Source organism: Phocoena phocoena, chromosome 19 (assembly GCF_963924675.1).
Source record: "Phocoena phocoena chromosome 19, mPhoPho1.1, whole genome shotgun sequence".
NCBI classification, from domain to species: domain Eukaryota; kingdom Metazoa; phylum Chordata; class Mammalia; order Artiodactyla; family Phocoenidae; genus Phocoena; species Phocoena phocoena.
Genome location: NC_089237.1, coordinates 24909720 through 24933692, shown reverse-complemented (window position 1 = coordinate 24933692; position 23973 = coordinate 24909720). Strand labels below are relative to the sequence as shown.

The window sequence follows — 23973 nt, the reverse complement described above, 5'->3', positions numbered from 1 at the left end:
TTATATTTCAGTTTTCTCTTTTTTGAAGCTGGATATTGTACATAGTTTAAATCTTCTGTGAAGTGTTACCTTTGCAGCATCAGGGACTAGGAGCATGTGGACGGATGGGGAAAAAAGACAGCCAAGGAGTATTCCCTACTTTGTGGAACTGGGAAAAACATAACAGCAAAAGTGGGGAGAATATAATTTGAAGAAACTTTATTCCTTCCCCCAATCAGGAAGAAGACAATGTATTCCCTTCAAAACTGTAATGATCTCATTACTAGAAGAAATTAGTCTCATTTTAGTATCATTTTACATGGGGAGGCTATTTAGAGGTTAGAAGAGAATGGTATGTATCATCTTAATGAAGATCATCTGAAATATACTGATGTTCAAGAATGTCACACAGGAGCTGCTGCCTTTTAATTTCTTCCATAAATTTTATTTTTTAATTAATTAACAATGACCATAAAAATATGTGCCATTTTTTGATCACTGCTAGACATTATATGCAGTAGCAGTTAAAAAGCATGAGCCTAGGGCTTCCCTGGTGGCACAGTGGTTGAGAGTCCGCCTGCGATGCAGGCGACATGGGTTCGTGCCCTGGTCTGGGAGGATCCCACATGCCGCGGAGCGGCTGAGCTGTGAGCCATGGCAGCTGAGCCTGCGCGTCCGGAGCCTGTGCTCCGCAACGGGAGAGGCTACAACAGTGAGAGGCCCGCGTACCGCAAAAAAAAAAAAAAAAAAAAAAAAAAAAAGCATGAGCCTAGAATAAGACTACATGCATTCAAATCCTGACTTGGATTTGAATCTGAGGTAAGTTTCCTCATCCATAAAAGGGAATTATGATAATACTTCAGATGGCTGTAAGGAGTAAATGAATCGATATATGTTAAATCATTGGCAAAGTGTCCAGTTCAATAAATGTTAGCTAACATTATTGTTACCTTCATTATTGTTTTATATCATTTAATCTTAATTATAACCTTATGAGGTTGATGTCTTCACCCCCATTTTACAGATAAGGAAGCTCAGAGTTGTACAGTAACTTGTCCAAGGTTACCAAGCTGGCAAGAGGTGGAGCTGGGATTCAATCTAGGACTCTGATTTCAAAGGCTGTGCTCTATTGAAAGATTTTTTTCTTTATTGTTTATTTAAGAAATTAAACAATGCAGAGTGTAAAAAGTGAAATTTGCTTCTTATTCATCCTCTCCTAAACCTAAGAGATGCAGCTACTTACTAACAGTTGTGCGCTCTTGTCATTCTGAACCTGTTTTTGAAAATCAAAAACATTTTTATTAGACTAAAGCATGTATGGCAGTATTAAGGTCAAATCATAATACAAAATATGAAGGGCAGTAGTAGGCCCTTACCCCTACTGACCCCTCATTCCCACTCCCAAGAGGAAGTCTCTATCACTTCTCAGGTCTCTTTGGGTATTTATCTTCAGGTATCTAAATCACATCCTATGCTGTTCTTCCTTGGTCTCTCTCTTTCTCAGTTGGGGTTCAGTGAGAAAATCAAGTCCTAATGCCCTAAGGCACCCCTTGTATATATGAATTAGCTATACTCCTGTGCAGGGACTTCCCCGGTGGTCCAGTGATTGAGAATCTGCCTTGCAATGCAGGGCATGCCGGTTCAATCCCTGGTCAGGGAACTAGGATCCCACAAGCTGCGGGGCGGCTGGGCCCGTGTGCCACAACTAGAGAGCTTGTGTGCTGCAACTACAGAGCCCACACGCTCTGGAGCCTGTGCACACTGCAACTACTGAGCCTGCACACCGCAGCTAGAGAGAAGCCCATGTACCGCAACGAAAGATCCCGTGCGCCGTAACTAAGAACCGCTGCAGCCAAAAAATAAATAAATATTTATACTCCTGTGCATCTAGAACAGTACTAGCTATATACTTTCTTTGGGAGAATTGAGCAAATAGTCACTCAAATCATTTTCTGTATTCTGTGGATCAAATGAGGAGTCTTGGTTTAAAAAAGGCTGCAATATTAGCTATTGACTTTATAGGGCATAGCTCTTTAAACCATCATCTTTCCTTTCATCCTCCCAATATAATTATATCTCAGTTTCTGTTAAATTAACGTTCATTGTTTATATCATTACGATTATATAAATACTAATAACAGCCTAGCCACAGAATATACTATGATTACATTTCCTTTCTTTTACAACTTCGTTTTTCTTTAATTTAGTAAAGCCTCAGGGTTTTTTTGGTTTTGTTCTGTTTGTTTCTTTTGCTTAGGTTTCTACATACCTATCACTAATTCACTAACAGATACCCTGCAGAATCATAAATGTAAACATTCTCAAAATGGCCAAATATAAATAAAACCAGTTTCCTGGAACCTTCTGTTACCGTTCTCCAATGTAGACATTTTTGTGTTTGCTCTGGTCCTGGAATTTGCCCTCATTTTCATGCTGGGGATTCTTTTCACTTCTCTCCTTTGTTCCATCTTCTATTTCCTGGATACCATGACATCTAGCTTCTTGATTTATGCCTTTGTTTTGACAGAAATATTCTTACTAGCTTTCCTGGCAAAGGCTGTTTTGGAAGTAAGTTTTTTGAGAACTTGAATGTGATAAACGTCATTTAAAGGAATGATAGTTTGGCTGGATATAGAATTCCAGGTTGGGAAATCTTCAGAAGTTTTTATTCAGAATTGTGAGGACATTAATTCATTGTCATGTTTAGTGGAGTGTTGCCATTTGGATTCTTGCTTTTTTAATATATTCTCTGTAAGCTTTTAGGATCTTTATCCCTGTTTGTTGTCGTTTTGTTTGTTTTTTCCTTTTTAAAAATTCATGATGATGTGTTCAATGTAGGCATCTTCTTTTGTATCTGCAGTAGTCCTTTCATCTGGAAGTTCATATTTCCCCGTTGAGAAATTTTCTCATATTTCTCCTTTTTGTTGTCTTTTCTTCTCTTTTTCTGGAACACTTAATAGGTAGATATTGAACATTCTGGACTGACCCTCACAATTCCCTTTTTCCCCTCTTTTCTGTCTCTTCTATTTTTGTTATAATTTCTGGATGATTTCTTCAACTTTCTCTTTCAACCCTCGTCAATTTTTTTTCTAAAAGTTTTTTTGTTTTTCATGGATAGTTACTTTTTATAACACCCTACAGTTCTCTTACAGATGTAACTTTATTATGAAAATAAAATAAATTTTTTTTTTTTTAAGTTTTTGCTGTTGTCTGCATTCACTGTCTCCTTTTACTCTGAGTGTTTTGGACTCAATTTTATGATAGAGGCTTTCTTTGATCGTCTGGTTCTCTGTGGCTGTTTTGCTCATACTTAAGTAAATGACATGGATTCTCCAGTTTTCTGCCTATAACATTTAACCTTGGCTTCCATTGTTCAGGGAGCAATGCCAGGAGAAGGGAGGTCTCACTGTCCTGGAGGGTTGGATTTAGGTCTCATATAGCTTCTTGTGCTGTCTTTCATCACATCCCTCTCTCTTATGTTCCCTCTTGCATGCTTCTCTCTGCAGATTGCTGGTTCCTTCAATTCCTGAGCCTTTCAGGGGTTCTGGCAGCATGCTGACTTCCTTCCTAAACACTAATGGCTTAAGTTGAAGCTTTGTCTGGTCTGTTAAATCAATTTCTACTGTGTGCCCATCTGTTTTCTATCTTATATAATTTTGTTCACATTTCATCTGCTGTAGTTTCTTTTTCTGTTCCCTATGTCCTTGTGGGTGTATACTTTTTAAATTCCTTTACTGTCATTTCAGTTGAGTTTCTGAATTATTGGGTAATAAATGACTGTGTCCATCGTATTTAACTGGAAATCCTGTGCAGACTTTTTTCTATTAATGTAACACTAATGCACAAACACGTACATTTCCCCATTCTCCTCCATACCCCTGCAAAAAGGGCTTATATTATACATACTGTATTGCAACTTGCTTTATAAAAAGCACCTTTATATAATGGGTTTCTTTCATTTCTAAAGCTGTATTTTTTTTTTTTTTTTTTTTTTTTTTTTTTTTGCGGTACGCGGGCCTCTCATCGTTGTGGCCTCTCCTGTTGCGGAGCACAGGCTCCGGACGCACAGGCTCAGCGGCCATGGCTCACGGGCCCAGCCGCTCCGCGGCACGTGGGATCCTCCCGGACCGGAGCACGAACCCGTGTCCCCTGCATCGGCAGGCGGACTCTCAACCCCTGCGCCACCAGGGAAGCTCTAAAGCTGTATTTTAAATGTTTTTAAAGTTAAAAGTTGAAACTTTTAGGTATGTCCATAACTTATTTCATCTGTGCCCTGTTAATGATCACTTGGGTTGTTTCAACTTTTTGCTGCTCTGACCATCCTTTTACGTACATAATTGCCTTCTTGTGACAGGGGCTTTGTAGGATTTTTTTTTTTTATTTGTGGCCACGCTGCACAGCTTGTGGGATCTTAGTTCCCCAACCAGGGACTGAACCCCAGCCACTGCAGTGAAAGCACCAAGTCCTAACCACTGGACTACCAGGGAATTCCCTGTAGGAATTTTTTTAACATCAAGTTCTTGGGTCAGTGGGTATTTACATTTTAAATTTTGATATTGCCAAGTTGCTCTTAAAAGAAAAATAAAATGGCCATGCTAATTTATACCCAGACAACGTGGACCATGGTAGTTAAGATCATGGATTCTGAAGCCTGGCTGCCTGGGTTTGAGTTCTGCCTCTTTGACTCATTTGCTGGACGATCTTGGCAAATTCCATAACCTCTTTAGTTTCCTCTTCTGTAAAGTTGGGATACTAGCAGCAGATCTTTTGTAGAGTAGGTGTGAAGGTTTTAATAAGGTAGTCCGTGAAAGGACTTAGACCAGTGCCTGAACAAGGCAGAGTAGTGCTCTCTTTCAGCTGCCATTTACTGTTTGTGTTTGCTAGGATCTCCCTGCAAAAACATTCTATATATTCATCAACAGTTCTCGCTGTGGAGTTTAATGGGAATCTCTTATGACACCCTTGAGAAATCCTTTTAAGTTATATTTTATATTAAATGTAAATTACAGGTTAAAAATTCCTATGTAACTTAGCCTTTTGTATTCATTTTGCACTGTTGAAAACATCTTTGGCATATTTGTTGATTCGGTTTTGTTTTTTTTCTGCCTAGCACTCCCACCAAAGGCATAGAGAACAAAGCTTTTGATCGCAATACAGAGTCTCTCTTTGAAGAACTGTCGTCAGCTGGTTCAGGTCTAATTGGAGATGTGGATGAAGGAGCAGATTTACTAGGTATGATAGTTTATCTGAAGTAGTATCATACTGTTTTAAAAGTAGATTTTTAAAATGACTTAATTGAAAATTTCTTTAAAATGTCTCTAACTGTCCAGTGGGGCAGAGTTATTGCACTTTTACATAATTAATAAGAATGTATTCTTTGAGATAATGGAAGTTTTAAATGAGAATATCTTCACTTATGGATGTGCCTAGAATTGAATTACATTTTAGTTTGTATTTTGAATTCACGTCACACAATTTATTGAACTCCTGCTATATTCTGAGAACAGTATTACATAGAAGAAGCACAGTGATACATGTATATATGGGGTATATGTATAGATGTGTAGATTTATGGATTGATGGATAGTTAATTCCTGTCTTAAATAGCGTTCATTAAATCCTGTTGACCTTAATTAAATAAGAAATTATAACACTTGATTTTTCTGAGATTTCACAGAGTATTCTGTTTTAGCTCTTTGGGAAATGTAATCATTTTAGAGTTTGTATTGTTGAAGAATATCTGGTTTGAAAAGGATAATGCATTTGGCTCTTCTACTATTTATCTGGTGACCTTTGCCAAATAGCTTAACCTCTCTGGGCATTAGTTTCTTTGTGCATAAAAAGAAAGAGTTCAAGGGTTGGACAGGCTGCGGCTCATGGACCAAATCCAGCTCACCTCCGATGTGTACGAGTAGAGTTCACACAGCCACACTCATTTTTCACGGATTGTTTATAGTTTCTTTTACCCCACAACAGCAGAGTTAAGTTGTCTGTAACAGATTATGTGGTTTACAAAGCCTAAAATATTTACCATCTGGCCCTCTACAGAAAAAGTTTGCTCTGCTCTAGGTGATCTCTAAAGTTCCTTTCAACAATAATTACATGAATGGGACTTCCCTGGATGTCCAGCGATTAAGACTCTGTGCTTCCACTGCAGGGGCACAGGTTCAATCCCTAGTCGGGGAACTAAGATCCCTCAAGCCATGAGGCGCGGCCAAAAGAAAACCTTACATGACATGTCAGTTAGCTTTGGTGTGCCTTTCTTATAACTTAAGACCTTACAGAAATGGAAAATGTTATAGTATTAAAAACAAATCTATGCCTTTGGGATGGATTCTGGTCTCCAAACATTTTTTGTATCCCTTAGTGTAAATTCAGTACAGATTACACTGTTCTCACAAGGTGCTGTTTGTCAGTTCTTGTGAACCTAGAGAGGTGTTACTTGCATTCATTTATGTTAAATTTATTGGTTACTAGTTATGTCCTCGACAAGTATTTTTTGAAGGAAATACAAGTTCTGTCTAAACAGAGCTCACAGTCTTATGTAAAGTAAGAGAGATTGAAAGTACGTAAATAAAACTGAGTTAGACATAGACTCCCACCATTTAAAGTCTTAGTAAAACGTTGGATGCAATTGAATGAGCTTGTATTTCTCAAGAAAGGCTAAAAGATTAATTCTTAAGGAGCACTCCATTTTTACATTTAAATTTATACTCTTTGTTAAGATTAAATTATGCATGAAAAGTTCCTTTTAAGATTTGATTGGTTTAAGAAACTGATTCCCTGGCAAAAATTGAGGGGGCAGATGCAAAAAAATGTTAGAAAGAAGAATTTTTTAATGTTTAAACTTATATTCAGATTTATATACAGTGAGGTTCAATTTTTTGTTTTAACAAATGCATAGAGTTGTATAACCACCACCAGAATCAATATACATCATCTAAAAAAAAAATTCCTTCTTGCTTCCCCTTTGTATTTAACCAGAATGAAGTACTTTTTAAATGTTCTTTGTACACTCTCTGCTTCCTCATAATCCAGTATTGAGTAATATCATTATTGAGGTTATTGGCCCCAAACTTTCTTCCCTGTAGACTTAAGAAGCCACATAGTACTTAGAAATAATTGTGGTCTTTTAAATCAAGTGTTTTCCGAAAGCTTCCATTCTTTAAGTCAGAAAATGAAGCATAATAAATAGGTTAAAAGCAAAATTCTGATTTCCTTTCCACTTTGAAAAAAAAATAGACTGTAAACTACTGTCTTTTCCCTTTTGCAGATATTGATATATTTATCTTTAGAATGTTCCAGATTAGAAGTTTTAATATATCACCTTAAGTGTAGTGACTTAAGCCTACATGAATACTTTTGGTCAGAGATGTTAAATGACATCTCCAAGGCACATAGTTTTTCCTTGGCTTCTCTTCTGGTCAGTTCAGTGATAGTAATTGCAGTGCAATACTCACTAAATGGAACATAGTTAAACTAGTAAAATCGTTTCTCACAAAGTTCCTGAAATGAACGTTGGTTGATAAATAAGTACATAGTCCATTTCTGTAACTCATTATTCATTTTTCTAATTGCTGTGTTGTTGTAAAACTCTTCCCTTGTTTTTGAAATCATTATTCATGTAGTCAGTATTTAGATTACTTTTTTCAGATTTTAGTAATTTAAAAGAGATAATCCCCCACAGTTTGTCCTTTATCTTGATTGATGTCTCATCCCTTGACTTTATTTCCAATGATCCTTTTCTCTATTCACTTTAGTCACTTACCCTCCATGGCCACATTCTAGAACTTGGAAATCATACATTCATACATCCTACTCTTGAGATTTTCATTCTCTTGATTAAATTCTATTTTTTCAACTTCACTATTTTTACTACCTTCTTCCTGTTATCATTTAAACATGTTCAGGTCTTCTCCATTTTAAAATAAAACTACTGCCCTCCTCTGACTCCCTATCTTTAGTACCTTTCCACCCTATCACTTACTCTTCTCCCATTTCCAGGCGTGCTTTTTTGCAGAAATATCGGTGAGGTAGGCGTCTGTTATGAGCCTGGCACTATTCTAGATGCTTGTGATACACCAGTGGACAAAACAGACTTCTTGAAAGCGTGGCTACTTTTAACTGGGAGGATTTCCCCAGTCCCACTTGCACCTCATCTGACTACAATCTGGCATTCTGCCCCACACTAACCTTCCCTGAAACAACTTCTTGTTTGCTATATCCAGCTGTTCCTTCTAAGTTATTTCACATGACTTCTCAAATAGCATTTGTCTTTAAAACGGTCTTTGCTGGGTTTCTGTGGTATCAGACTTCCCTGCATTCGTTCCTGCCTCTGACTATTTCTTTTCAGTCTTCTTTGCAGGACCGTCTTTCTCTGCCCATTCTTCAGATGTTCCTGGCCCAGTCTTGCTTCCATGTTTGGGAGGTCTGATTTGCTCTTGTTTCTTGGCTTTCATGGCTAATTGCTCCCAAGTCTTTCTCTCCGTCCAAGATTCTTTTCTACAGCCCCAGACTATTACTTCCAAACAGCCCATTAGACATCTTTAAGATGATTTGTAGAACTTTATAGTTGATATGCCTAAAGCTCAGCTCATCAACATCTTTCTTTATTGTCCTGTCCCCAAAGGCTGTTCTTATACCAGCATATACTAACTCAGTGAATAACCTCACCATCAACTCAGTTCTCCATCCTAAATCTCTCACACTTCCCTCAAAACCAGTCATGAAGGATTGTTTGCGTCCTTTCTTAAAAAAGAATATGTATCTGTCTCTGTATCTCCTTCTTGCCTCTGATAAAATGGAATATCCTCCTCCAGGAGTTCTGCCTTGATCCCCTAGTTAAAGCTCAGTTGTCTGGAAACATATTCCCATAGGACTGCAGTTTATTATGCAACTCTTCATAATACTTTATTGTGGTTTTTTAGTGTGCCTGTCTCCCTGGCTAGACGATAAGCTCAATGTGGCAAAGACAACTATATCTTTTGCTCACTGTTGAGTCTTTGGGACATAGCACAGCAGCTAAGTGAATGGATTGTTAAATAGTTTTAACAGTTTTGTTTCACCTCTAAACCTATGCTTCTTTACCTGTTGGAATTAAAACTCTTTTACAGGAGAATTTGTAAGAGAGTAGTGTACTTTTGGAAAAATGCACATACAGAAATAGATAAAATTGTGCATACTTTCTCAAGGAAGTGACATAATCCAGAGCCCATCTATGGACTGAGCTTGAGAATCAGTGCTAAAATCCAAATGAGATGTCTATTTTTAAAACCGTCAGGCAGTTTTTTTGCCTGTTTTAATAGGTAAGGTTTCCAAATACGTCAGACCTAAGTTTATGCTTAGTTGAAGTCATGAATAGAAATGGGGCCACTTCAAGTTACGTTTTTCTTATAGTTATTAGTTTTTATTGATACATTTCAAAGTGAAAATTTTGGATGATCCTATTGGTTATATATTAAATTTATACACTAGATTTTAGGAGAACTCTTCATTGGGAAGGTGTAAACTCTAGAAACTACATTATAGGATATGATTTCCATAGAGTACATATTTCAAAAATTTTTCCTATTTATAATATTTATACTTTATTGTGTTTGGTTTCTCTACATCTTTTCAATTTTATTGGCTCCTCTCTCTCATTTTGAAATAAGTGAGTGTAGATCTTGCTTTCTGAAAACAATCTAATTGAGATTCTCATTCGTTTTTTCTCTTGGGCTGCTTACCCAGGGGAATATTCTGGTGTGTATGCTTTTAAATTCTTTAATATTACTGCTTTTTAAGCTAGGTGGTCTTGGCTGCTGTTCTCATTTAATGCTTTCTCTTTTTTTTTTTCTGCTCAACTATTTTTCCCCCTGCATATATTTTCAGCTTATCTCCCTATGTGCTTGAGAGTTTAGCAAGCATAGTCATTATATAAACTTTTTTCACCCAACCTTAACCATATTTCTTTTGACTCTATAGCTTTATTGAAAAGTTAACATTAGTGTTTAAAGCAAATATTTCAACATATCTTGTCAAAATTCATTTTTAAATTGGAATTTGGAAACTTTTAGTTTGTCTTTATTTTCAGCTTTTGGAAATATGTAGATGATTAAATAAGCTACTGTTTCTGATATTTATTCTTCATGGCAGAAGTACCGTCTTCTTTAAGAATATTTGAGGTAATTATAATACAGACAAAATATGAGTCCATATGTGAGCATTGAACTTTTAGCATTCCTGGATTAGTTGCGTTTTAAATTATCTTCAAGTTATTTGAAATATTACCTCTTTTTTTAAAATAAAGAGACATGTTAACTCCTTTAACTTACATTGTTTTCATTAGAGATATTTACTTCCTTTTTTAGGTGGGTTATGAATATTACTTCCATTGTATGTGATTTACCAATATTAGTGGAGTGATGGGTTTTTTGTTGTGCTTGCTTTGCGCTGTTGTAACTTTCTGAGGTATATTCCCTAATGTGTTGTTCGATTTCTTCAGTTTCTTGTGAGTAGCAAACTAAATAGCTTTCTTCTCCCTAAAGATCACTACATTGGATCTTGCATTGAATGCTCTACCGCCTACCTTACAGTACTCATTAAATTATTAAGCATGATTGTATAAATTGACCACTAAGCATTATCATTTCAGAGGTGGCACTTTGAAGAAATCTTTATATTATTGATCTGGGATTTTCACTCTAATTATATTCAATTTTATTTTGCAAAAGAATTGGTAACATATCAGAACATCCTTATGAATGGAGGAAATCACCTTGATTTCTGTCTTTTGCACATCATTATGCATTAAATCATGACATTGTGATTTCAGATGTTTTTCATATCATGCCTAAAACTACAGATTAATGATCTTTTTTCATTCTGTTTCTTACATAAAACATTTCTTGTTCTTTGTTTTTGCTTTACATGGAATGCATGGGCTTTAAGACCATAATTTCTTTGGTAAGGTTTCATCTGCATTGGGGTCTTTCTTGTTTCTTCCTGTTCTCTATTAATAAGACCTAATTTTTAGGCAAAAGCCTGCAATAACAGGTGTGATTTAGAAATGATTTCTGATCCATATTAATGCTACTCTCTTTTCCCCCTAAATACTGCTACTTTTTAGAATATTTGGCAGAAAAGTCTTCATTCTTTTGAAATATTATCTATGAGAAGCAAAATACAGACTAAGAAAACCTTTAGCTTTGTTTTGTGGGAGATAATTATTTATAATTTTATAATCCATACAAGTAGATACATAAAATGAAATTATAGACAAAATGAGATTACTAAAGGACAGATAAAATTTATAAAATAAAATTTGAGACTATAGCTTATTATAAGTTTATATAATTTTAATAAATTTATTTTCAAAGTTTTTATCTTTTTTCTTTGATAGGAATGGGTCGTGAAGTTGAGAATCTTATACTGGAAAATACACAACTGTTGGAAACCAAGTAAGTATATGCAAAATTTTAACAGGGAACAAAAGATACTGAATTTTCTTCTCATCCGATTCAATGGCACATCTTTAATTTAACATAGCACGAATGCAGTCTCACTACCCCACGTCCTTCCCCTTCTCTGTGTGTGGGCTTGTGCATACACACGTACACAAGCAAATAGTTAATGGGACCTAATTTCACTGATGGTATGTTTCATTACTCTGTTCTTTTCAGAAACAGATTTTGATCTCCTTTCTACCCTGCAAGTATCCACGCCTTTCTCTTAATCTTCTGGATGTGTCCTATGTGGTTTTTGCTCCCTCCCCTGAGATATCTATTTTCTTCTCTCTCCTCTTGGGGCTTCTTTTATTTCTGCATAAGTGTTTTTATCTATATGCGGCCCACCTCTTCAGAACTCTCCTCCATAGTAGCAATTTGTGGAGTCTTACTTAGGCCCTCAAACACATTGGAGTTTTGTTTAGTGCAGTGGGTCCTGAGTTACGTGGAAAAGCAGATCAGGCCCCTTTGTAAATTTGCTGTGTCAGAGCAACTTTGGAACATCTGTGTATATCCAAAACAGAACGTAGCTCTAATGACGTCCTATGTCCACGATACACAAAAGGAGCTAGATCTTAGATTTTTTTTTTTCATTTTTTTCAAGGTTAGACTTTCTTATTAATTATTAAAGGTAAATTCAAGGATTAATTTTACTTTGTTGATTAGATAATATCTTTTCAGAACTTACTAAGGATGGTACCCTTATGGATGCTATTTGCTTTTTTGTTTGTTTAATTAACCACTTTATTTTATTTATTTTCGGCTGCGTTGGGTCTTTGTTGCTGTGTGCGGGTTTTCTCTAGTTGCAGCGAGCGGGGGGCTGCTCTTCGTTGCGGTGTGCAGGCTTCTTATTGGGGTGGCTTCTCTTGTTGCGGAGCATGGGCTCTAGGCGCACAGGCTTCAGTAGTTGCAGCACACGGGCCCTAGAGCATTCCGGCTTCAGTAGTTGAGGCGCGTGGGCTCAGAAGTTGCGGCATGCAGGCTCTGGGGCACACAGACTTCAGTAGTTGTGGCGCACGGGCTTAGTTGCTCCACAGCATGTGGGATCTTCCCGGACCAGGGATCAAACCCATGTCCCCTGCATTGGTAGGTGGATTCGTAACCACTGCACCACCACCAGGGAAGTCCTGGATGCTATTTGTTAAAAGTTTAATTTTATTTAATTCTGACTTTTTAATAATTTAGTGGTCTGCCTTGCCTTATCCATTTATTCTTCTTTTTAAAAAAATATTTATTTATTTGTCTGCGCTGGGTCTTAGTTGCGGCACGCATGACCTTCATTGCAGCATGCGGGATCTTTAGTTGCAGCATGTGAACTCTTAGCTGCAGCATGTGGGATCTACTTCTCTGACCAGGGACCTAATCCGGGCCCCCTGCATTGGGAGCATGGAGTCTTAGGCACTGGACCACCAGGGAAGTTCCTCCGTTTATTCTTTGTCTGATAAGAAAACAGACCATTGCTTTGTGGGTTTTTTTTTTAAACCTTTATCTACAGACAACATCAGGTAGAATACCTTTGAAGGTTTCAATCATTATTTAGCTTTATGATTGTAGTTACTTTAGTCTACAAGAGAAATAAGCTGTGAGATAGAAAGAATATTTACTTGTAATGGTGCTCTTGAAATATGTGTTTCTTAGAAATGCGTTGAATGTAGTGAAGAATGATTTGATAGCAAAAGTGGATGAACTTACCTGTGAGAAAGACGTGCTGCAAGGGGAGTTGGAGGCTGTGAAACAAGCCAAGCTGAAGCTAGAGGAGAAGAACAGAGAATTGGAGGAAGAGCTTAGGAAGTAAGTTTTCACTATATTGTTCTAAACCAAACAAGCTTTGCCAGTGTGCCACCAAGGTTATAGGTGTAACCCCGAGACTGCTACCTTTAGCGCTCTCGTCACGAAGGCCCCAGAGCTGCCTGGGATAGGGGTAACTGCTTGGCTGATTGCCTCTGCTCTGAACAGACCCTTCCATTTATTGAATATTACAATTTTTTGTGCATTTCATGATGTGAAAGAAGTTAGAAGGGCTGTTCAAATATTGCTAATCAGGAAACTGTAAACATTCATTATTTTCCTTTTCTTTAATGCCTGGTTTTCTGAGAACAGTGCTATGATAATGTTCCCCTAAATGAAAGCAGCTAAATACCCTGTTTGGAAAAAGAAAAATAATCATTTAGTGGTAGTTAAAATTTTTGACCTGTTCTTTATTCTTTACAAAGGTGAGGTCAACTCAAATAACATGTTTTGTTTTTTACCCCCCACTAGAGCTCGTGCAGAGGCTGAAGATGCAAGGCAAAAAGCAAAAGATGATGATGATGTAGGTTTACAATTTTGGACTTGTTTTCTGAACTTACCATATTTTGGTATTTTGGGGAAATCTTGTTAATTAAGCTTTGGGTATAGCATTATAAAGATGAAAAGAAAAAGTTAAAATCGTGTTTATGATCATGAATAGGATAGATCGTGCTCCCACATAGTATCCAGATGCTAAGCTTTCTAGCTACACGCACTGTGCTCATTTTTCCTCCATGGCTTTGTGCTCTGACTTGTGTTTGCCTATTCAAGCTCAAGGACCAGGTGGGATATTTTGGAGTTTTTTGTTTTTGTTTTGTTTCAAATTTTAACTTAGAAATATATGAAAGCCTTAAGAATAAAAATAGTTTAAAGGTATTAAACATAAAAAGATGAAGTCTAGAAACTTTAATACTAGGCAATTAGCCCATATTGTTGTCAACATATAAATACAAAAGAATAAATATGAACTTCTTGCCAATGTTATTAGCATGCCAGTTATTCTGTCAGTAGCTAGGTTATCATCCCTGTCACAGGTGTTTGCCGGTCAAGTATCAAACTTGAGATATATGGATGTCCTGATCAGAATGATTATTTTGTGCCCCTTCAATCTCTTATTTGTGTTTTTATGTAATATTTGATACATTTAAAAATATATGTAACATGTAAGTTATGAATAATAACTTATAATTAACATTATAATAAATTAACATTATGAACCTACCATTTAACCTAAGAACTAGAACATTATCAGACATTGAAGATACCCTATGCTCTTCCCTCTAGAGGAAACTACTATGCTGTATTTATCATTTTCTTAACTTGAAAAAAAAAAATAATTTTATCATACCACACATGTATGTATCCTTACAAGGTATGGTTAATTTTCACTGTTTTTGTGTTTTATATGTATTTAGCCTTGGAGACTTGCTTCTTTTTCTCAGTATTATGTTTTTTATATTTACCCTAGTTGTAGTATAGTGGTATAGTTCATTCATGTTCACTGCTTTATAATATCCCATTATGAATATACTACAATTTCTGTATCTGTTTTCCTGTAAATGAATATTTAGGTTATTTTCAGCTTTTTACTACCACCAACAATGCTGTTATGAACATTACAGTAAGTAGTGGGATGGCTGCGTTGCAAACTCAAAATCCTTTGATCATTTGTTGTTTGACTTTTTTTTAAAGGAGAGGTTAAGTTCTGCAGCAGGAGGACAAAGAAGGAGACTGCTGAGGGATAAGCTAAGCTCAGCTTCTTTCTTACTGTCCCATGCCTTTCAGCTTTGATTCAAAATGTGCATACTGCACTCAGCAAAACAAAAGCCCTACAGCTAACACAACCTTCCTCTCCAGAAGAGCCTTTAGAAATCAGCAGTAGAAGGAAGCTGACTTGAGCAGGCCCCTTTGGGGTCTTACCATGCTCACATTCCTTATTCTCCCTAATAATAATTCTGGTTAATACAGTTGTCTCCATCTTGTTATATTTCTTTTGGTGCTTTAGTGACTCCTAGCATTGGGTACCTTGGTAGCTAGCCAACAAGTTTTTATGCTTTTCGCTGGCTTTGAGTGTGTATGTAGATTGGTAGTTTGAGATAAATGAACCCCTTTAGGAACTTAACTTGTAACTATTTTCTGAATAACTAGCATTTGTTATAGAACATGAGTTTAAAATACTGTTGTGAGAACAACATTTCCAGGTGAGTGTATTAAATCTATAGAGATAACAGCTTTTTTGTTTTTCTTCAAAATCTGCACTATTCTTTGTATTTCCTTTGTAATATATTCAAATATTTGTATTTATATTGAGGAATTAAATTGTCTACTTTTTTCAGTGATAAATAATTAAGTATATCTCTTTATTGATTTTATTTTTATTAGGTCTTTTTTGTTGTTATCCATTAGATTAGAAATTAAGGAATGTTAAAAGCTTATAATTTTTACTTAAGTCTGCGATAACACTAAAACAGATACAGGCTCCCAGAGTGATCTGTAGTCTTCTTTTCGTTATAGAGTGATATTCCCACAGCCCAAAGGAAGCGGTTTACTCGAGTAGAAATGGCCCGAGTTCTAATGGAGAGAAACCAATATAAAGAGAGATTGATGGAGCTTCAGGAAGCTGTTCGATGGACAGAGATGATTCGGTTTGTATGAGAAGTACCTCTGGTGTTTTTCTCCTCATTGTTTACTAGGTTACTGATTGTTTACTGATATTCGTGTCTTTATTCAGAACTAGAGTCCTGCCTTGGGGATCCAAGCCCATTGCTCTGTTTACTAAGAGAGGTCTAAAGAAACACTAGCAATTAGTAACAGAATGTGATCAAAGTGGGTCCCTTTTGGGCCAATGAGGCCTCTTGGAGAATATCCCCACAACCTCTAAAGGGCAATTAAATGATGGTCTGTCGATGAAAATAATCAGTAAACAATCTATAATTGGAATAGAAAAGAATTTTATTTGAGCCAAGTGGAGGACTGTAGCCTGGGAGACAGCCTGTTGGATATCTCTGAGGAGCTGCTCTGGAGAGGCATGGATTTCAGCACAGTTTTGTATCTTGTCAGAACAAATAACATCAAACAAGTCACAGATACATTCCTTCAAGGTTTCAAAAAAACCAGATAAGCATGTACACAGTGAGTCAGTATGACCTTGACACCTGGGAAGGGAGTCTTAGCGTCAAAAGAGTGAGTACCAGCATTGGTGTCCCAGGAAGGGAGGCATTTCATCTTTATCTTTAACATGGACGTTCTTTACTTCTGGTCAGTGCACACCCTTTTCTTTAACAATGAAAGCATATGTACAGTATATGTTTGATAGGCCACAAATAGGCTGTTTTAGTTCACATAACATTTGAGTTAAATCATGTATAAGCCAGAATACTTCCCCACACCTCAATATGTGAAAATTGCTTTAGTCATCTTTTGAAAGAATGTAGAAATTGACACTACTTTTGCAGTGATGTCAGGAAGAGGTAAAGTTTTCATTTGCCACATAGGGAACGAAATCAGTCTTACTCAGTGACTTCCTGTAAAATATTCCTGATTTCCACCACCACCCCCTTTCTGAGTAGTCATGCAAAAAGCAACCTTCAATTGACATCTTTGTCAGTTGGATCTTAAATCTCACCTAATGCTGCCATCTAATGGTCATATTTTCAGTAGCAGCATTCCTTATTTTAATTTTAGAAAGAGCTCACGAAAAGTTTGTAAACTAGTTGCCCCCTAATTTGCCCATATTTCTCAGTTTGGATTGTCACATCAGATTTACCAATAATAGTACACACTGACACCTTGTTTTAAAGTTTATGAAAATATTTTCTAACCACCAACTTTTACTTCCTTATGATTATGTCCTTTACTTAATAGTAATAAAAACATTTTGTATAGCACATTTACAATTTGCAAAAGTTGTAATTCCTTGTAGCTGCTAAGAAGGAAGAAGATTACTATCTTAATCTTTATTTATTGGACAGAGAAACTAATATACTAACAAATATGTTCTTAACTGCAGCTTTTAAGGGATATGGAATAAATAATGAGTGAATAGTTAAAAAACTGAGGCATATAGTCAGGTTCCACTTTTCATTCCTATTTTTAATTCTAGCAGCGAAATGGTAGTCAACAAGTGAATAAAAATGGTCGCTTAACTTTCTTCATTGAATTAAAATGTTTTAAATTCAGTCCTTAAAAAAAGAAATGAAAAGGGGACTCTGACAGTCATAGCAGAATCCTTACAACCTTACTAAATCAATTTGCAGTGCCTTTTTTTTTCTTTTTGAAATTTTGTCGAATTATCGAATCAATGCAGTTTCTTTTCTTTTCTTTCTTTCTTTTTTAATATTAATTTATTTATTTGGCTGTGTCAGGATCTTTAGTTGCGGTGCCCGGGCTTCTCTCTAGTTGTGGCGTGTGGGCTCCAGAGCGCACGGGCTCAGTAGCTGTGGTGTGTGGGTTTAGTTGCCCCATGGCATGTGAGATCTTAGTTCTCTGACCAGGGATTGAACCCTCGTCCCTTGCATTGGAAGGCGGATTCTTAACCACTGGACCACCAGGGAAATCCCAATGCAGTTTATTTTCTTCCCTGGTCAGCTTTTCAGTAATGGAAAAGTTTTAGTCCTGTGAAAAATGACCTATCAGAACACTAAAGTTACAAGCTAATTTTTGAGAGCTGGAAGTATAAAACAAATGGTACCTTTATGTAGAGACAGGGAATTACAATGCAATATTTTAATAAAAAGGGAAGTTGGAGGATATCTCTTCAATAAAAAGTTGAAATTAACATTCAGGCTTGTTGGCTATCTGTCCAGCCCAGATAATAATTTTGTCTCTTATCAGTAGTCTGAGCTCTTTGAGGGAGGGATGGAATTTTATTTATATTTAGTTGTATTGGCCTTAACAGACTGACTGACACAATAGGTCGAAGTAACTATTTGCTGAAATTGTTGACTCTCCTCCATGTATTTCATGAACTTCTTGGGTCCCTTGTTCTTCAGATAGAAAACTAGACTACCTCACTAATCATCTCTCTCTCTCTCTCTCTCCCACCCCTTCTCTTTCCCTTTCCCTGTAGTGCATCAAGAGAAAATCCAGCCATGCAGGAAAAAAAAAGGTCAAGCATTTGGCAGTTGTAAGTATCTAAAAACACACAAAGACTTTGAGATGAGATTAGAATCAAAATTTATTTTCACAAATGATTTCTTTCTTTTTGCTTTCTTTCTTCAATTTAGGGTATATAGCTAAACTGAACTTTTTCTTTTTGGTATGTAGTATGCCGGCTCGGTAAGGCTGTTCTTGAGGACTATCGTAAGATGCATCATGTTGGTTATGCATTTAGTGGAATCCTCTACTAAATTAAATACAATAATGGGGAATTATTTTTAGAGTTGATAGTTTTCTGGATCCCCATTAAAGTTACTGATTCACTGGTGTGTGATTGTAAGGAACTTTACAAAGTGAAGATTAGAGATTTAGTGTTTGTGGGGTTTGAGTTGTGTGTGTATGTGTGCGTTTTGGACTTGAACTGTGTTTGTGCTGGAAGTACTGTGCATTTACTGTGCTTAAAACTTGCCCTTTTTTGGTGCATTTTTTCTGGTATTTAATAGAAATAGGTTTTTTCCTCTTTTTTGAGTGGATGTGAAAATAGTTATTTAAATTGAGGTTACTAAAAAAATGTATAAGGTACGTGTTAAAATGGTAGTATGTGTTCTAGTACTTTATTATGACTATTTTTAGAAATGGCTTACTAAGCTTCTGTTCAAACCATGCAGCCATAACCTTGCTGTTTAACAACCACTGGCTGGCTAAAGGAACCGTCTTATTTTATTTCTTCGTTACGAGAAGTTCCCTGTACTCAAGAGCTCCTTCCTTTCATTATGAGGGTTGCTAATTAAAGAACAGGGATCTGCCATTCTAGGCAATAGTTTCTCTTTCCTGAATGTCTGAGTTTGGCTGTGAGTTATTGCTGAGGTTGCAGTGTGTAACTACAAGAAATCTTTTTGCTGGTTTCTAACTCATTTCCTTGTAAAAGCTCTCTGGAATTTGTGGAAAATTATGGATTGTTCTTAACCATGCATGCAATACATACACACACTGCACACACACATCCTCTCATTTTCCTTTTAGTTTCAGCAGACTTTTCAGCTCCTCAAGTAACACTACTAAGAAGCCTGAGCCACCGGTTAATCTGAAGTACAATGCACCCACCTCCCACGTTACTCCTTCCGTCAAGAAAAGGAGCAGCACCTTATCTCAGCTCCCTGGGGATAAGTCCAAAGCCTTTGATTTCCTTAGCGAAGAGTAAGTATTTTTCAGACTAGCGGTTACACCCTAAATAACTTAACAGTTCAGAATATTCTTGCCCCTTATCAGATCAGCTATAAAGAAACTATTCCTATAACTTGACTGCCTTTAAGTACATTGCTCCTAGTTTTCATAAAGAGGAGCAATGTTTTAAAATCTCCTTTTTGCTAGTTTGACAACATTGATAAATATTAATAGAAATGTTGAAGACCTATATAAGCCCTTGTCCTAGTTGTTTGATCATTTCCTCTGTTGTCAGAAGGAACTGGCTTTCCATCCTGACCCTGCTCCTCACTAGGTAGATAAACTTGGGAAAGTTAATCTCTCGGAGCCCCAGTGTCTCTACCTATAAAATGAGTATGATAACCTACCTTAGAGGTGTTAGGATTAAATTATATAGTGTCTGTAAACTGCCCGACACAAGGTAATTTTTTCTTGTTATTTATGCTATTTTAGCAGGGGAGGGGAGATAAGCTGTTGTTATATTCACTTAATTTAAAAAGGAAATTTCTTTTCCTTTTAGAACTGAAGCTAGTTTAGCCTCACGCAGAGAACAGAAGAGAGAACAGTATCGTCAGGTAAAGGCACATGTTCAGAAGGAAGATGGTAGAGTGCAGGCTTTTGGCTGGAGTCTGCCTCAAAAGTACAAACAGGTAACGTTTGAACATGGTAAGAGCATCTAATGGGAAATGCAGGGGGGAGGAGTAAGCCTGGGCATGAAAGACTCGAACTACACGTCCCAAGTCTGCTCAGTTTCAAGTGGCATGGATTTGGCAGACGTTTAGAGAAGTATTGAGGGTAGTGGTTTTTAGGCGGTTTTCTAGAGCCCTTCAGCTCGAGAGAAATGCCTCTGAGTTCTGTGAGGAAGGAGAGGGGTCAATAGGAGGTGGCTGAGTACATGTGACTTGTGGTATCCTATTCTATTTTAATATTTGAAGATTTTGTTTAAAAAAAAAACAGTATCTGTTGTTTAAAAGTTTTAAGAAACCTTTGTCATGGAGCTTTCAAACTGTTAACTTAAAACTCAATTCAGGTCTTCAGGAACTTTACCATATTCCCTACCCCTAACACACACACACACACACACACACACACACACACAGTCACAGTCACACCACATGTGTGCAGTAACAGGTCTGTGAATTAGTGTATCTTTTCTGAGCTCCCAAAGCAGCATCTTATTTTCTCTAATTGCCACTTGATTTTCTGCTTATTTTTCAAATAAGAATGACAAAGTTAACTTGACTTCATAGAGTAAATATGTTACAGCAGTGCTTGTCCATGTCTCAGTGTTCTGTAAGTTCACTTTTTATCTTTTTGCGGTACGTGGGCCTCTCACCGCTGCGGCCCCTCCCGTTGCGGAGCACAGGCTCCGGACGCACAGGCCCAGCGGCCACGGCTCACGGGCCCAGCCGCTCCGCGGCACGTGGGATCTTCCCAGACCGGGGGCACGAACCCGTGTCCCCTGCATCGGCAGGCGGACTCTCAACCACTGTGCCACCTGGGAAGCCCTGTAAGTTCACTTTTGATGAGGCTTACCCAGTGTGTCTTTTTCTCCCCTCCCCAATTATTAGGTAACCAATGGACAAGGGGAAAATAAGATGAAAAATTTACCTGTACCTGTCTATCTCAGACCTCTAGATGAAAAAGATACATCAATGAAGGTAAATTAATTTTGAAGTTAATGGTAATATTGCTTAAAATCTTGGTGGAGTTTTTCCTAAAACCAAAAAAGTTTAAATTCTACTTTCGTGGGCAAGGTTATTGTTCATTTTGTAGTTTTAGACTGGAATACTTTGAATATTTTTAGAGCCCTCTGTTTGTAATCATTAGATCTTTTAAAGAAATGTGAAAAGTTGTAAACATTTTTAGAGAGAAAGTGACTTAATACCATCTTTTTTTAACCCAAAAAAGCTGTGGTGTGCTGTTGGAGTCAGTTTGTCAGGTGGGAAGACCAGAGACGGTGGCTCTGTGGTTGGAGCGAGTGTCTTTTACAAGGATGTTGCTGGTTTGGATGCAGAAGGCAGCGAACAGCGAAGTGCGTCTCAGAGCAGTTTAGACAAGTTAGATCAGGAACTTAAGGTAAGTGCTTGCACTAACAATTGACCCAGTTTCTGAGACTCATTGCTTAGCTCTTTGGTCTCAAACTTACTTCTGGGTCCAACTTCTAATTGGGGTTACTACGCCCTTGCTTACTCCTCATCCCCCCTCTCTCTCTTTTAAATCAGTTTTACTGGAGTATATTTTACATACAATAAAATGTACGCTCTAAATGGATACAGTTCAAAGAGTTTTGACAAAGGTATGCACCTATGTAGCAACCATCACAGTCAAGATATAGAACAGCTTTAACACTGATCTGCTTTAACTGCTAGTTCTTAGTCTACTAATTATTGTCGAAAGGTGGTTATACTTTCAGCCTTCCAAATAATCTGGAAATAAACTTGAAATAGTATTGTCCTTTAGTGTAGAGGCACAGCCGTATGGATATTTACACATACGTCTCATTTTAAACATTCATTTTCCTTACTTTGCCTATGCAGGAGCAGCAGAAGGAGTTAAAAAATCAAGAAGAATTATCCAGTCTAGTCTGGATCTGTACCAGCACTCATTCAGCTACAAAAGTTATCATTATTGATGCTGTCCAACCAGGCAACATCCTAGATAGTTTCACTGTTTGCAACTCTCATGTTCTGTGTATAGCAAGTGTACCAGGTAAGAGTACCATGCTCCTCTCTTCCCACCGTCCACAGCTCCTTACTGGCTAGAACCGACTGGTTACTGGAGATAGTTATGTACCACTCTCTCACGGAGTTTATTTTCTAGTTGGTGAAGACCAAAAATAAACTGGAAACAAATGACTAACAAAGATATTTTCAGATACTGTGAAGAAAATAAAACAATGGAAATTTGAGAAGATAAGTGGGTGGCAGAGGGCAAGGGGCTATTTAGATTGAATAGTAAGGGAAGGCCTTCTAAAGTTGTATATTAAATATTATGTGATGTTAAAACATTGGTTTAAAAATTAAAGGGAATTCCCTGGTGATCCAGTGGTTAGGACTACGTGCTTCCACTGCAGAGGGCATGGGTTCCATCCCTGGTCGGGGAACTAAGATCCTGCATGCCACGCGGTGCAGTCCCCCCCAGAAAAAAATTAAAGAGGTTGATGTTATATCTACACAGTGGAATATTATTCAGCCATATAAAGGAATGAGATATCGATACATGCCATAACATGGATTAACCCTGGAAACAACTCAGACACAAATATTGTATGATTCCACTTACATGAGCTATCTAAACTAGGCAAATTCATAAAGACAGAATTAAATTAAAGATTACCAGTGGTAGGGGCTCAGGGAGCAGAGAGTTATTGTTTAATTGGTACAGATTTTCTGTGTGGGGTGACAGAAAAGTTTTGGACATAGCTGTGATGGCTGTACAACATTGTGAATGTAATTAATGCCACTGAATTGTACACTTAAAATGGTTAAAATGGCAAATTTTGTGTAGTATATATGTATATTTAACTACAAAAAATTTTTTGTAATGTGATAGGAATAAAAACAGCTTTCTAAATAAAGAGAACTGAAGAGGTTTATTTTTTTATGGTAAATGCTTAGTTTTTAAATGTGTTACTAATATCTTAAGGCACTGTATACACCTAGGCTGTATTAATTTTATTTATTTGTTTGTTTATTTATGGCTGCGTTGGGTCTTCGTTGCTGCACGTGGGCTTTCTCTAGTTGGCGGCGAGCGGGGGCTACTCTTCGTTGTGGTGCACGGGCTTCTCGTTGCGGCGGCTTCTCTTGTTGCGGAGCACAGACTCTAGGCACCCGGGCTTCAGTAGGTTGTGGCACTCGGGCTCAGTGGTTGTGGCACTCGGGCTCAGTAGTTGTGGCTCGCAGGCTCTAGAGCACAGGCTCAGTAGCTGTGGCTCACGGACTTAGCTGCCCCATGGCATGTGGGATCTTCCCGGACCAGGGATCAAACCCATGTCCCCTGCATTGGCAGGCGGATTCTTAGCCACTGTGCCACCAGGGAAGTCCTGTATTAATTTTTAATAGTGGTGGAAGTTCATATTTCAAATAGTAATAGAGATAATTTAAAAAAATTTTTTCTACCTTGTCAGATATAATTAGATTTCATTGTTTTTGTTTTTTTATTCATTTAATTAATTTATTTATTTGGCTGCGTTGGGTCTTCGTTTCTGCGTGAGGGCTTTCTCCAGTTGCGGCAAGCGGGGGCCACTCTTCATCGCGGTGCGCGGGCCTCTCACTGTCGCGGCCTCTCCTGTTGTGGAGCACAGGCTCCAGACGCGCAGGCTCAGTAGTTGTGGCTCACGGGCCCAGTTGCTCCGTGGTACGTGGGATCCTCCCAGACCAGGGCTCAAACCTGTGTCCCCCGCATTGGCAGGCAGATTCTC

At 37.5% G+C, this 23973-nt stretch overlaps 1 protein-coding gene across 4 annotated transcripts in view; it reads left to right on the top strand.

Moving 5' to 3' along the window:
- The window catches only part of SPAG9 (sperm associated antigen 9), a 133677-nt gene that overhangs the window by 91128 nt on the left and 18576 nt on the right, over nt 1-23973 (top strand). For 3 of the 4 annotated variants that reach the window (XM_065897310.1, XM_065897308.1, XM_065897311.1), the window contains 11 exons: nt 5090-5211; nt 11360-11417; nt 13101-13253; nt 13722-13773; nt 15765-15895; nt 18319-18375; nt 19371-19544; nt 20071-20200; nt 21122-21211; nt 21462-21629; nt 22091-22262. In XM_065897310.1, coding sequence (XP_065753382.1) covers nt 5090-5211; nt 11360-11417; nt 13101-13253; nt 13722-13773; nt 15765-15895; nt 18319-18375; nt 19371-19544; nt 20071-20200; nt 21122-21211; nt 21462-21629; nt 22091-22262 — 1307 coding nt within the window. Of the gene's footprint in view, nt 1-5089; nt 5212-11359; nt 11418-13100; nt 13254-13721; nt 13774-15764; nt 15896-18318; nt 18376-18515; nt 18528-19370; nt 19545-20070; nt 20201-21121; nt 21212-21461; nt 21630-22090; nt 22263-23973 lie in introns of all 4 variants that reach the window. The other variant, XM_065897309.1, reaches the window with a different exon arrangement.